General features: G+C 51.0%; 9 protein-coding genes across 9 annotated transcripts; 4 read left to right on the top strand and 5 right to left on the bottom strand.

The window, feature by feature from the left end:
- Positions 1 to 3: 3 nt before the first annotated feature.
- B9G98_02678 (hypothetical protein) lies at positions 4 to 1,362 on the bottom strand (the record flags this gene model as incomplete). The annotated part of the gene is made up of 1 exon (XM_024809235.1): positions 4 to 1,362. One exon carries the CDS (start codon positions 1,360 to 1,362, stop codon positions 4 to 6), a length of 1,359 nt encoding a protein of 452 aa, XP_024665003.1.
- Positions 1,363 to 1,506: 144 nt separating this feature from the next.
- On the top strand, positions 1,507 to 3,750 carry B9G98_02677 (Pre-mRNA-splicing factor prp1; the record flags this gene model as incomplete). The annotated part of the gene is made up of 1 exon (XM_024809234.1): positions 1,507 to 3,750. One exon carries the CDS (start codon positions 1,507 to 1,509, stop codon positions 3,748 to 3,750), a length of 2,244 nt encoding a protein of 747 aa, XP_024665002.1.
- A 7-nt stretch (positions 3,751 to 3,757) lies between these two features.
- On the bottom strand, positions 3,758 to 4,702 carry B9G98_02676 (Meiotic recombination protein rec14; the record flags this gene model as incomplete). The annotated part of the gene is made up of 1 exon (XM_024809233.1): positions 3,758 to 4,702. One exon carries the CDS (start codon positions 4,700 to 4,702, stop codon positions 3,758 to 3,760), a length of 945 nt encoding a protein of 314 aa, XP_024665001.1.
- Positions 4,703 to 4,785: 83 nt separating this feature from the next.
- B9G98_02675 (Respiratory supercomplex factor 1, mitochondrial) lies at positions 4,786 to 5,205 on the bottom strand (the record flags this gene model as incomplete). The annotated part of the gene is made up of 1 exon (XM_024809232.1): positions 4,786 to 5,205. The coding sequence occupies one exon, from the start codon at positions 5,203 to 5,205 to the stop codon at positions 4,786 to 4,788; it is 420 nt and encodes a 139-aa protein (XP_024665000.1).
- Positions 5,206 to 5,264: 59 nt separating this feature from the next.
- Positions 5,265 to 5,837, bottom strand: B9G98_02674 (Guanylate kinase; the record flags this gene model as incomplete). The annotated part of the gene is made up of 1 exon (XM_024809231.1): positions 5,265 to 5,837. The coding sequence occupies one exon, from the start codon at positions 5,835 to 5,837 to the stop codon at positions 5,265 to 5,267; it is 573 nt and encodes a 190-aa protein (XP_024664999.1).
- Positions 5,838 to 5,906: 69 nt separating this feature from the next.
- On the top strand, positions 5,907 to 6,800 carry B9G98_02673 (Vacuolar morphogenesis protein 7; the record flags this gene model as incomplete). Its single annotated transcript, XM_024809230.1, has 1 exon — positions 5,907 to 6,800. The coding sequence occupies one exon, from the start codon at positions 5,907 to 5,909 to the stop codon at positions 6,798 to 6,800; it is 894 nt and encodes a 297-aa protein (XP_024664998.1).
- Positions 6,801 to 7,482: 682 nt separating this feature from the next.
- Positions 7,483 to 8,736, top strand: B9G98_02672 (Phosphatidylinositol transfer protein CSR1; the record flags this gene model as incomplete). Its single annotated transcript, XM_024809229.1, has 1 exon — positions 7,483 to 8,736. One exon carries the CDS (start codon positions 7,483 to 7,485, stop codon positions 8,734 to 8,736), a length of 1,254 nt encoding a protein of 417 aa, XP_024664997.1.
- An 86-nt stretch (positions 8,737 to 8,822) lies between these two features.
- B9G98_02671 (Carboxypeptidase Y) lies at positions 8,823 to 10,709 on the bottom strand (the record flags this gene model as incomplete). The annotated part of the gene is made up of 1 exon (XM_024809228.1): positions 8,823 to 10,709. The coding sequence occupies one exon, from the start codon at positions 10,707 to 10,709 to the stop codon at positions 8,823 to 8,825; it is 1,887 nt and encodes a 628-aa protein (XP_024664996.1).
- A 745-nt stretch (positions 10,710 to 11,454) lies between these two features.
- B9G98_02670 (hypothetical protein) lies at positions 11,455 to 12,620 on the top strand (the record flags this gene model as incomplete). Its single annotated transcript, XM_024809227.1, has 2 exons — positions 11,455 to 12,583; positions 12,610 to 12,620. The coding sequence occupies 2 exons, from the start codon at positions 11,455 to 11,457 to the stop codon at positions 12,618 to 12,620; spliced, it is 1,140 nt and encodes a 379-aa protein (XP_024664995.1).
- Positions 12,621 to 12,638: the final 18 nt, after the last annotated feature.

Here is a 12,638-nt window from a genome sequence, read left to right as displayed (position 1 = left end):
TGTCTAGATTTTAGCAGGCACCTGGCGCTTGACGTCCTTGTAGGTTTCGGCGACCAGGTGAGCGAAGAACTTTTGCAGAGCTTGTCCCTGGCCGTTTGAGCAGCGGCGGTTCATGATTTCACCGTGGGTGTTGAAATGGGAGAGCGCGACGGTGTATTTCTCCCAGTCCAGCTGGTTGAGGTTATCGATGATTCTTCGGACTTCGGGGCTGATTCCCAGCTCATCCTTGGTGCCGTCCAAGAGGCCTTCGAATCCTCCGTTGAGGGCTGGTTTTGGTACTCCGCTAACTTTCATGTCTTTCTCCTCTTCCTCACCTTCTTGGGGTTCGACGAGCTCGAGCATATTTTCAAGAGCGCCCTCGGCAAGCGATCCAGGTTCAAGATCGGGGTGAGAGTGACGACGACCCTCGACCCGGTTCGAGTGGCTTGTTTTGGTGAGCTGGCGAGAGAGCTCGTTGAACAGTGCCGCATTATCCTGGGGGCGAGGACGCACAGAATAGTAAATAGCTTTAACGCGAGCAACAATAGTGCCTGTAGTCAAGACTGTGAGCATCACAGGTAGGAAGATTGGAAGTAACATCAAGAAAAAAGCCCGTGTGATTTTGTCCCTCCGTGTGAGCTTTGGCGGGTGCAGCTCAGCTTCGTTGTAGACGGACTTGCTCATATTGACAAGAAATGGGCGGATGTTCTTGCAATTGACAAGCAAAGAATGGTTATAGTACTGTAGTTGCACATGCTCGAGATGGCGGAACGGGTTTTTCGTAGACAAGTAGGCCGTCCAAAAGGGGACAGTGCGGTCGTGGACAGCGTTGGCGAACAAAACCCGTTTTTTGAATCGCTTGATCCCAGTAATGTACCGGCTCTCCGGATCCGCGAGCTCCTCGAGGGTCTTGTTAGAGTTGAAGAGGTCGCCACCTGACAGGCCGAGCAGTCTCGACCCGAATGCGTTCAGCACCCGGGCCTTGAATCGCTGAGAGTGGAAGTAGGTTCCAGCATGAGGCGTGGCGAACGTTGCGTACACTACGGGCGTGACCTTGTTGAAAAACCCTACCGACTCCAGCATGCCAATGAGGTACCGAGCAAATAAGCCACCTAACGAGTATCCAACGATACTGATATGCTTGACGACGAAATTTTCCTCAAGCAGCTGCTTAATGCGATCCATTAGTTCGACAAATAGCCGCTCAGCGCCAATGGCGATGCCGTCAAACGTCTTGAGCGTTTCATTGCTTTTGGCAATGTGCACAACCACCGAATTGTCGGTGGCAAATTGACTGCGCAGCTCTTCTGCATTGCTGCTCATATGCGAGCTGTTTCCAAAAAGACCATGAACTAGAAATATCAAATGCTTCTGTTGCGCCATTCGCGGGTTATTTGTCGGGTCGGATAAGGGATTATGCCACCATTACGCACCTCACTTTTGCACCGCATGTGATCGTTAGCGGTTTTTTTATTAGGTCATCGTTGATTAATTTAGTCCTGTGGTCAACGACGCGTCTTGCCAGCGATGTTTGCCGGCAAAGACTTTTTAACTATGCAGCCTCCGCCGGGCTATAAAGCCGGGATTGGTCGAGGTGCAACCGGGTTCACCACTCGGGCAGACGCACCGCTGACGGCGGCAGAAATACAGCTTCCAAATGATCCAGATAGGTATCGAGATCCAGACGAAACAGGGATTTTGGGCGGTACCAAGCTCGCCAAGGATGACCAAGAGGCGGTAAAAGAGTATATGAAGTTGAACGAGAAGCTCAGTCACAAGCGCAAGGTCATTAAAGAGCAGGTGGACGAACCTGATCCGGTTAAGGAGGAGCTCGCAACGGTTTCTTTGGACGAATGGGCTAATTTGCCCGAAGCAACTGACCTGACTCGCAGAAATAAGCGTTTGAGACAGGAGGAAGATATGCAAAAACGCTGGTACACCGCCCCGGATTCGGTTGCGCAGACCAGTTCTGCGTTCGATAACTCAATTGAGGTCGATGAAGAGAAATTGCAGGCCAAGGATCAAGCGCTGAGTGCCAGACTTGATTTGGTATTCAAGCCACGGAAGGCAGAGCAGTCTTTAGCCCCTCAAGGTGCTGAACGCAAGAGAACGTTGTTGGAAACTATGATCAAGACCCAACCAAACAACCCGCAGGGCTATATTGGGCTTGCAAGAATAGAGGCACAGTTGTCGCAACCCAAAAAAGCTCGTATAGCCATTCAAAAGGGAATGAAGCATTGTCCAGGAGTGCCAGAGATTTGGCTTGAGGCACTGAAGTTTCATAGCGGTGCGGACACTTTGGCAATTGCCCAAAAGGCTGTCGATAACGTCCCAAAAAGCCCAGAAGTTTGGAGAGCGGTAATTGACTTGCAGTATACGGACGAAGACAAGTTGAATTATGTCCATCAGGCATTGGAGCATCTGTCTGACAATTCAGCATTATGGGAACTTGCAATTGATCTTGAAAGTCCGCAAGACAGAAAAGACGTTATAGGTATTGCCCTCGAACTTGCCCCCAGTCCAAGCCTTTATTTGAAAGCTGCAGAGTACGATAAAGCCGTTCTAGATGCTGCCGTGAAAAAGTATCCTGACAACAAAACCCTCTGGCTTGCGAAGATAAAAAAGGGTGGTTCAATAAAGGATGCAATTCGCTCAACAGGTCCCGACGGCTGGATTGATGTTGCTCTGACCTGTGATGATAGCCCGACATTGACAAAGATTGTAGATGCGCTTGATTTGACGGAAGAGGACTTCAATCGGCTTTGTGAGGCCGGGAACTACTCTGCCGCCAAATTGGTTGCTCAGAAAATACCCAAAACAGTTCAGCTGTACACAAAATATGCAGCATTCGACGCGGACATTCTGCAGGAGGCAGTTGAGAGATACGCCGACAGCGAGGAAATACAGCTCGAGTACGCAAAACGCTTTCCTGAACAGGCCGCGCAGAAGTTCAGTTCAGAAAACGTCTTGGTTAATATCGGTGAGCATTTCCTCGACAGCTGCCAAATTGATACCGCGTTGACTGTCCTGTCACGCACCGTATCTGATGAGGGCCAAAGCTTGTATGTGGATGCATTAATTAGAGCCGGTAAACCGGTAGACAAGGTTATTGAGCAAGCCTTGGCAAATCACCCCTTTTCTGAAAAACTGTTCCTACAACAAGCCAGAATATTCAAGAACGCGGATATGTTAGCCGCCGCTACTGTCAAGCTGCCCAAAAGCGAGCACTTGTGGGTAGAGTATGCGACACATTTGCCGGATGTTCGAGCTCGTGCAGTTCTTTTATCAGCTCAATCACAGTGCCCGAAAAGCGCAGCTCTTTGGCTGGCTCGAATTCGACTGGAGAAGAAAAGTGGCCGTAATGTGGATTATTTATTAACTAAAGCCCTTCAAGAGTGTCCGCAAGACGGGGGGTTATGGGCGGAAAAGCTAGTTCTGACACCAAGAATTCAAAGAAACAAACAGATTGCTACAGCTGTGAAAGCTTCAAACAATAGCCCGGCCGTGCTAACCGCGGCCGGGCTCCACCTATGGACTACTGGCAAAGACAGTGTCGCCAAATGGTTCGAAGCGGCCATCAAAAACGACCCGCAGTACGGCGATGCTTATATGTGGCTTTATGCATACGGCCAAAAAGAAGCTCTGGATAAGTTTTTGGTTGCCAAGCCGCGGAAGGGAGAGCTATGGGGCCCAACCTTTTCACAAAACCGAGGATTCCCGTTGAAAGACGTTTTCATTACAGCTACAAGCACGCTACACAACCCATTTTAAGACCAGCTTATTTAGATGATGCCTCGCGATACCACCTCAAGGTTCGATCGATACCACCTGTAACAACACCCTGGGATGCTCCGCCAATAATCTGAGCACCATGACCGTTTCGAATGTAGGCACCTGCAAATAGAGGTTGGTCGGAGTCATTCAAGGTAGAGACGCAAGCGCGATCTTCAATAGACCAGATCTTTGCCTTGCCGTCTTGTGAAACCGATAATAACAGACTACCGTCAAGGTTCCAGTCTAATGCAAATACCCAAGAGTCATGGCCGACAAATGTGCCAATGAGATCACCACCATTCAAAGTGAACAGCGAAATAGTTTCTGAGTCGCCTGCAACTGCAACAAGTGTATTCATAGGAGAAAGCTTGACTGCACGAGGAGACATTGTGTGGCAAGGTAGCGTATAGGACAAGCGACCAGTAGCGGTGGAGTAGACATGGACTCTTCCGGAATCCAACCCGCAAGCGACGAATTTGCCGTCACTTGAAATATCTACACAGGTTGCAACCGCCTGCTGGTTTTGGGCTGGCTTGAGCGTTGACACAAGCTCTTTCTTCTGTAAATCAAACACCAAAACCGAGCCCTCCACCGTCGAAACCGCCAAAGTAAGAGCGTCGTTGGCAATAGAACACGCCCAGCCGGCCTCGATATCCTTGACAGCCGGCACCACGATCTCCTCAAGCGACTCTAGAGACCAGGTTCGCACCGAGCCATCGAAGTAGACAGCCGCCATGAAGGTGTCTGTGATGTCCATGGCGATATGATGCACACCACATCCGCGGGGCTCAGTGAGCTGAATGGGGTCCTTGGGAACAAAGTTTTCCCACAGAGAGATGACGCCGTCGCCTGCAGTCGACGCTGTGTACTTGCTTCCTACTGCAATAGCGAATATATCGCTCTTGTGGGCGTCCTCAACTGTGTGAGTAGCGATATATCGAGTGGCCATTAGGTAAGAGAAACGGAAAAAAAGAGCGGGCTATATAAAACTTATGTACATTTAGGATATGAAAACCAAGCGGGCGTGGGCGATCACTTCTTCTGGTCTTCAATTTCCTTGAGGCGTTTCTTGAGATCGTCGGCCTTCTCCTTGCGGCGCTTCGCCTCCTCTTCGATACGCTCCAGCTCCTCGATCCAAAGCTTTTCTCGCTCTTTGGCCTTTTCAATAAGCTGTTCCCGCTGCGACTTCTTCTCGCGGCGCTTCTCATCATAGTAGAATCCTCCTCCGACTAGTGCAACAACCGTGAATGCCTGGAATCCCACGCGCCAAAAGAACATCCGGTTGGCCAGACGGGAGTCTCGGGCCCTCAATGCCCGGCCAGACAGATAGAGGGCGCCGCACGTCAGTACGACACCCAATGGCACAAGGGGCTGCTCTTTGCATTTCTCGGCTAGTATTTGGTACAGCGGCTTCCGCTGCGGGGGCTCTACGCTACTGGGCAGAGCTGGCATTTGGTAAGCAGAAAGCGATTGGGGGGTGCGGTTAAATGCAAAGTTAGGGGGCTAAGTATTTAGAGATTGCTGATGATAAAGTCCTTCAGGTCTTTGTAGGCGCTATCGAGATCATCGTTGACGACGATCTTGTGATAGTTGCCTGGTGTGTGACCGTAGTCGAGCTCTGCGTCGGAGTGGGCCAGTCGCTTGGCCAAAGAGTCGTCAGTCTCGGTGCCGCGGCCGGTCAAACGAGCCCGCAAGGTTTCCCGGTCGGGCGGGGCGACAAAAAGGAACAGGGGGTCGAGATCGGTCTTTTTGACGCTCTTAACACCCTGCATGTCGATGTCCAGAATGCATACTTTATTGTCCTTTTCCGCAACATCTTGCACGGCCTGGACAGTGGTGCCGTAGTAGTTGCCGCCGAACTGGGCCCACTCGATGAATTTGGCATCGTCAATCAGGCCCTTGAAGTTGTCTACGGTGACAAAGTGGTAATCCTTGCCATTCACCTCTCCGGCCCGTGGTTGACGAGTCGTGTGCGAGACACTGAAACCAAACTTGTCTGGGTACTCAGCAAACAGCTTTTTCAGTAGAGTCGACTTTCCTGTGCCCGAAGGACCGCTGATAACGATAGGACGAGCGCTGGCCATGGTTGAGAAAGCACGCTTGATTACAAACATCCAACTATCAGACAAGAAACCCCGACGGCGTAGATCTAAATGGCTACAATCTCGGTACCCAGCTTTGAGAAGGGCTCTCCAACGGTGTACAATGTCATTGTGTCCGTACAGGGTCAAACGCACCAATTGCAGAAGCGCTACAGCGAGTTTGTGTTGCTGGCCCAGGAGGTCGAGCAGGAAACCGGGTCTCCTGTGCCCGTGGAGGCGCCAGCCAAGGCATGGTTTCTGAACGACGCTGATCTTGAAGACAGAAGGCGTGGTCTTGAAGCCATGATCCGCGCACTGGCTCGCTCCGAGGAGTGCTTTGCCACGTTGGCCGTGCAGAGCTTTTTAGAAATGTCCAAGCTACGGCGGAACCAATCGAGCGCGACCGGGGCTGCGGACTGGACGGCGACTATTGAGAAAATCAACGAGAGTATTGCGCAGGCCAAGGTGGCAGACGCAATGCACCAACACAAACTGTGTTTGAATGCCCAAACCATGCTGGCCGGTCTGCAAAAGCTGAACGAGCAGTCGAGCACTTTGGGGGCCCGCGAAAAAGTTCGCCGTCAGCAGAAGATTGACGAATTGCACCAAAAAATCACCGCGATCCGCAGCGATGGTTCCAACCAACCGCGCACTAGTCCTGCTACGAGCGGCCGGGGGTCGAGCCAGCCCGCAGACAAGAGAACGGGCCGCGTTCTGGGCGAAACCCAGGTAACCAAGTCTCTGGATAACCAGGAGCTTTTAATGCATCAAAAACGCACTATCCAGGATCAAGATGCAGAAGTGCAGCTGCTGCGGGATGCTATCAGCCGGCAGAGACAGTTAGGGTTAGCCATCAATGACGAGATAGTGAAGCAGAACAGCATGCTTGACGACTTGGACGCTGACGTTCATCGCGTTAATACCAAATTGAACCAGGCCCAACGCAAGACCTCTAAATTCCTTTAATTTATTAGCCTTTTTTTTTTCCTCCCGTCAAAATTCGATAGACCCCTCCACGCGACAAGTGGGGGGACGAAACGAGCCAAATCAAGTTAGACGAATTCGCGTTCATCGCTGGGAGCCTGGGATTGGTTTACCGGTGCACTGAGTGCAGCGAATTGTTTACGGAACACGGTGACAGCAGACATGTACACCTGAAACGAACGTCCAAGGAGCCTGAGCGCATTGGCAAGCTTTGGGACTCCGAAATCAACCCATTGCTCACTGTGACCGCCCACCTGCGAAATTACGCACCCAGATAGAAGATTTGGCTAAGGCCCTGCATCTCGGGAAAAGTGACCGTGGGGGTGAGAAGTGGGGTTGCATGACGGAACAGAGGGGGGGGGGGAACACATCGCCGACTCGATTGCGCAAAACCCGCGTGGAAATCGAGCAAACGGAAATTGGCGTGGTCTCGTTCGAGGACCCAGCGAGTTTTCCCCGTGGACTCAACCCCCCAGGCTTTTTTCTGTCCTTTTTTAAAAAAGGTTTGTTCGTTTTGTGTCTTCCGCCCCTGCCCCGCAACCTACTGCATGTCAGTGCTTTCTAATTCCCCGCCCCCGGGTTCTTTAAGTCCGTCAGGTGGATGACAAAAATATATAAATAGGTGGCAGTCAGTAGAGGACGCAGTAAACCAAAAGGACACAACATGGCTCCGTTAACCACCGCCCCCACCGGCCATCTCGGCAACCTGTCACCTGAGCAGACATACAAATTGAAGGAAATGTATCTCGCGTTCCTCATCAACCTGGGCTACACCAGCGAGGGAGCCGTCAAGGTTGGCGGCAAGGCACCTCCCGCTGAGAAAAAGGGCGGCCACTTTGGCTTTGGCGGCCACAAGGTCACTGCCCAGGAGTCCCTGAAAGAAGCCACCAGCGCGATCAAGACCTGCCTGGCCAAGGTCAAGCGGGAGAAGATCAAGGAGCGCCTGCCTCTTTTCGCCAAAACCGAGCACTTTGACCAGGTCTTGCTGCGCTTCCTCCGTGCCCGCAAGTGGGACGTGGTCCGTGCTGCTGAGATGTACGGTAAGACTTTGCAATGGCGCCTCAACGAGTACGACGTTGATGAGATTCTTCGCAAGGGCGAGCGCTACTACATCGACGAGGAACCCGATGAGGGTTTCATCAACCAATACAAGCAGGGCAAGGCCATTGTGCGCGGCAAGGACAAGTTCGGTCGCCCAATTGTCAACATCACTGTGCACAAGCACGACCCGCGTGCTCAGAGCGAGCAGGCCATGGAGCGCTACACCTTGCACTGCATTGAGGCCTCTCACCTGTGCTTGAACGAGAACCAGGAGACTGCTGCTGTTATTTTCGATCTTTACCAGTTTGGTCTGCACAACATGGACTACCACGTCGTCAAGTTCATTCTGCACTGCTTCGAGGCCCACTACCCCGAGAGCCTCGGCTTTGTGTACATTCACCGTGCTCCATGGGTCTTCTCCACCGTCTGGCAGGTGATCAAGGGCTGGATTGATCCTGTTGTTGCTGCCAAGATCTCGTTCACCAAGGGCGAGAAGGACCTGCTGCAGACCATCAGCTCCGAGCAGCTGCCCAAGAGTTTGGGTGGCACCCTCGCCCATGACTACGAGTGGATTCCCCCCTCTGAGGGCGACGACGCCCCTATGGCCGATACCGTCACTCGCGACCGCCTTCTTGCCGAGCGTACCAAGAAGATCGAGAAGTTCTTTGATGTTACCCTTAAATGGATCGCCGCCGACGGCCCCGAGGCCGATAAGTTCTACAAGGAGCGCATGGCCCTTTCCGACGAGCTCTACAAGGACTACTTCAAGATCGACCCTTATGTCCGCGCCCGCAGTATTTATGACCGCAACGGTACTTTGGCTCAGTTCCATGAAGAATATGCCCCCGGTGGTGTCGCTCAGCCCATTCTCAAATAAACACACTTAATTGTATATCATAGATTATTATTGAAACATGACATTGAATATATTGAATTGGAGAACTGTTATGTGAAAACTAGAATTTAGTCCGTGTCGTCGTGACAGGGCAGGTGCTTGCGAGCGCGGTGCATCATGCTCCAGAAGAAGCCTTTGCCATCCTTATGCTTGCCCTTGTGGTCCTTCGGGGGGTCATGGGGCTTGTGGGGTTCGTGGGGCTTGTGGGGTTCATGAGGCCTGTGAGGTTCGTGAGGTCTGTGAGGTTCATGAGGCTTGTGGGGTTCATGAGGCTTGTGGGGTTCATGAGGCTTGTGGGGTTCATGAGGCTTATGAGGCTTATGAGGCTTGTGGGATTCATGAGGTCTGTGAGGTTCATGAGTCTTGTGAGGCTTGTGAGGCTTGTGCGGATCGGAACTGTCGTGAGACTCGAAACCAGATCCAGAAACCCAGCTGTTCAACATGGACAAAGCGTGCTCGGGCTGATTATAGGGAACCATGTGTCCGGCATCATAAACACGGAGATACGTCAACAAGTCGGCTGTCTTGACTGTTCCGGCTTTCTTGCCATCAACATACCAGTGATTGGTCTCTGCAGACAAGAACTCCTCTTGGTGAGGCCACTCCATGCGATCAGTCCAGTCACGGTTTCCCAACCAGTTGCAAATCCAGTCCTTATCACCGGCATAGATGAGAACGGGAACACCAGCGTCAATAATCTCAGCAACTACAGGCGAGAAGTTGACAGCCTCGTCGGCCGCGAAATAGAATTCAGACCCAACTTGTGAATCACATCCAACAAACTTGTCAACTTCCGCGCCGACCGCTTCCTTGACAAAGTCTTGGTTCATGTACTCTTCAATGTAGCCAGTTTCAGGATAGCACGAATCATAGCACACCTCCCGAACATCGTAAGGGTTGCGACCGGTCTCGAGGAATTTGGTGGCAGAGCGCTGGCAATAGGTAGTTGCCGCAATACAAACCAAACGCGACTCAGTATTATAGCATTGTTGCATCAGGAACTCACAACGCGGTAAATCTTTGTACATTGCGTCGCAAGTTTCCGGCGTCTGGAAGGCAGGGAAGTCGCCCTGGCCGCACTGCATCCCAACAGCCGCCTCAGCTTGATTCAGAGCATCAACAATACCGTTGCCAATCAACAATGACGTCAAATTGAAACTACGCTCAGGATGGTCGATAATTGCCTTACCAATAGCCGGAATATAATGTCCCGCATACGACTCTCCAGAAATGTGAAACTCCTGAGTGTTGTACTGGGGGAACGATTCGAAAAACAACGACAAGAACGCATAAACGTCCTCACCTGCTGCCATTGACGTCTTGACGCGCTGAGAAGAGTACGAGTACCCCACATTGACAGGCTGGTCAAGGAAAATAACAGTCGCATTGTTGTTCCAGGAGTAGGGATTGTAGTCCAGAGTCAAATTTTCATTAATTGAAGAAGGTCCGAGCTCGAAGAACTGACCAGTGGACGACGAGCATCCAGGGCCGCCGTTCAGCCACAGAACCACGGGGTCATTTTCAGGGTCATTGCGGGACTCGAACAGCCAAAAGAAAAAGTGCTTGTCCTCGTCGAGAACATCAAGATAGCCCGAGTACTGCTTCACACTGTCCACGCCCAGGGACTTGGGGTTCTTGACTCGCAGTTCGTAGTTGGCAAAGTTGGGGTCCTTGACATGGAAATCCCATTCGGTGCGGCGGGTAACCTGAGCAGGCTTACCACCCGAGCCAAAGTACGGATCCATAAGCTTCTTGAAAAGATTGGGGTTCGTGGACCACAATTCGTTCAATGCCTCCTGCACGGCAGCCTCACCTGACTTCTCCCCAAGGACGGCGGAAGCAATCTCGTACCCGTTCTTCCGGTCAAGCAAACCTTTCCCGGCATTGTCAATCTCATCAAAAAATGGGATTTGCTGTCCCAAAACACTTGCCACAAAAATTGGCAACAGCTTCATGGTTTATGTAGGATGGGAACAAGATTACTAGTAGGCGCCGCCAATGGTAATGCAGGGCCGAATACGGATGGGCCCTTGCCCTGGCGACCCGCATCGTGAACGGCCAAAAAGCTATTGTTAAAATATTGTTATCTATTAAGCAACCTACACTGCCAGGACCAAATACATGCTCTCGCCGTGTGAATTGCTTAGTAGAGGCGGTCTCCCACTAACTCACACGGCGAGAGCACGCTTTTGGTCCTGGCCGTGTGAGCCAGTGGGAGACCACATTTGGTAAGCAACTCACAAGGCGAGAGCAGGCATTTAGCCGAAAGCAATTGATCAAGATATAATAGTTTTATTACTTTATAATGAATAAACACGGTTTACTGCAACAAAAAGAAGGTACAATTCATCTAAAAGTTGTTCGAGAGCTCCATTTCAGCATGTTTGCCCAATGCATGCTCTCGCCGTGAGTTAGTGGGAAACCAGCGCTACTAACCAATTCACACGACGAAGACCATTTTTCGATCCTGGCCATGTGAGTTAGTGGGAGACCACCTCTGCTAAGCAAATCTTCCGGCCAAGCACGTCCTTGGTCCTGGCCGTGTGGGTACCATGCACGCGTCAGCTCGTGCATAAGAATGCTCAGATCATTAGTTGTATTAACTATTCGGATATCATCTGTTTTACCCAACTGCAACTGCAATTGTAGTAGCCAGACTTTCTGCCCAAAGCCGCTGGCTGCCCTCCACAGTAAGCATATATGCAACCAGAGCTCAAAATTGAAAATGGTCGAATAGACGATGCGGTTGCCGAACGAGCTCTGGCCTTGGCAAATAAGTCAGAAAGAGACGATCAGCGAGCAGTTTATGAATGGCTTGCCAAAAATACGCGTTTGGTTTCGGAGGACTTCTGGAATAGACACTATGGGTACCTGCTGCATCGACTTCACTGTACCTCACCAGTCAGTAGTCTGGTGGCTCTTATTATTGCCATCACCAGCAAAAAGACCCTCTCACAGGGTAGAGTTAATATGGTGGCCAGTCTGTACGCGCAAATCCTTAATCCGGCGCTGTCCCACCTGCTTTGCGCGATGAGATCATTCGCGGGCGACTGTCCTATTTATATTGCGTCAACTGGCCAAGAGAACGTACTGGCAGCCAAATTGCCGCCGAAAGTGGCCTATAAACTATGTAAAGGCGATACTGTGGAGTTGTCACGAGCCAACACGGACATCAAGCTGCAATTGGGTAATGATGCAGTGGAGACGCTGGTTGGATTGGCCCCAGTCGTTTCGATAAGTGGGAAAATACCTTTGGCTGTTGAAGAATATGTATACGACTATTTCGAGTGTTGGGACGGAGAATTGAGCCCTCTATTAATGGCAATCGTGCCGTTGTTCAAATTCTGGCCAAACCACAGTGTGCCGGTAATTAGGGCTAAAATCGTCAACCATCTACTGAGAGCAAAGCATCAAGCCATGTCAATCATTTTACCGGAGCTTTGGTGGCTTGGTCGCGTAGCAGAACAAGTAATTGTCAAGTTCGAACCAAAACTCGCCCCTTTACAGTATACGCACCTCGTCCAGTTTTACCAGTCGCTTGACTTGGAGCCGCCGCCTCAAATTGTTCAACACATTATTTATTATCTACCTGGTGGATTGGCTCTTTGTAGAGATTGGGCTCGCTTAGTTCCTGATATTTGCTCGGTTCTTCAGGGCCGACTCTACTTTCCAACCCACCTCATTCAAGAAAACCAATACGTCTTGGCAAATTGTCCTTGGATCGGTACATTTTCCACCGAACTATTCAAGAAACGTTTCAACTTCTCACCAGTATCTATCTACCCTGAACTCTACGACAAACTGGCAATGGACTATGAATCTTTTTGCAGTGAGCTTGTCAATGTCATGTCACAGCAAGGTTATAATGTTGAGCCTTATTTGGC

This window comes from Wickerhamiella sorbophila, assembly GCF_002251995.1.
Source record: "Wickerhamiella sorbophila strain DS02 chromosome Unknown contig3, whole genome shotgun sequence".
Taxonomy (NCBI): Eukaryota; Fungi; Ascomycota; class Dipodascomycetes; order Dipodascales; family Trichomonascaceae; genus Wickerhamiella; species Wickerhamiella sorbophila.
This window is presented reverse-complemented; position numbering and strand designations above follow the sequence as displayed.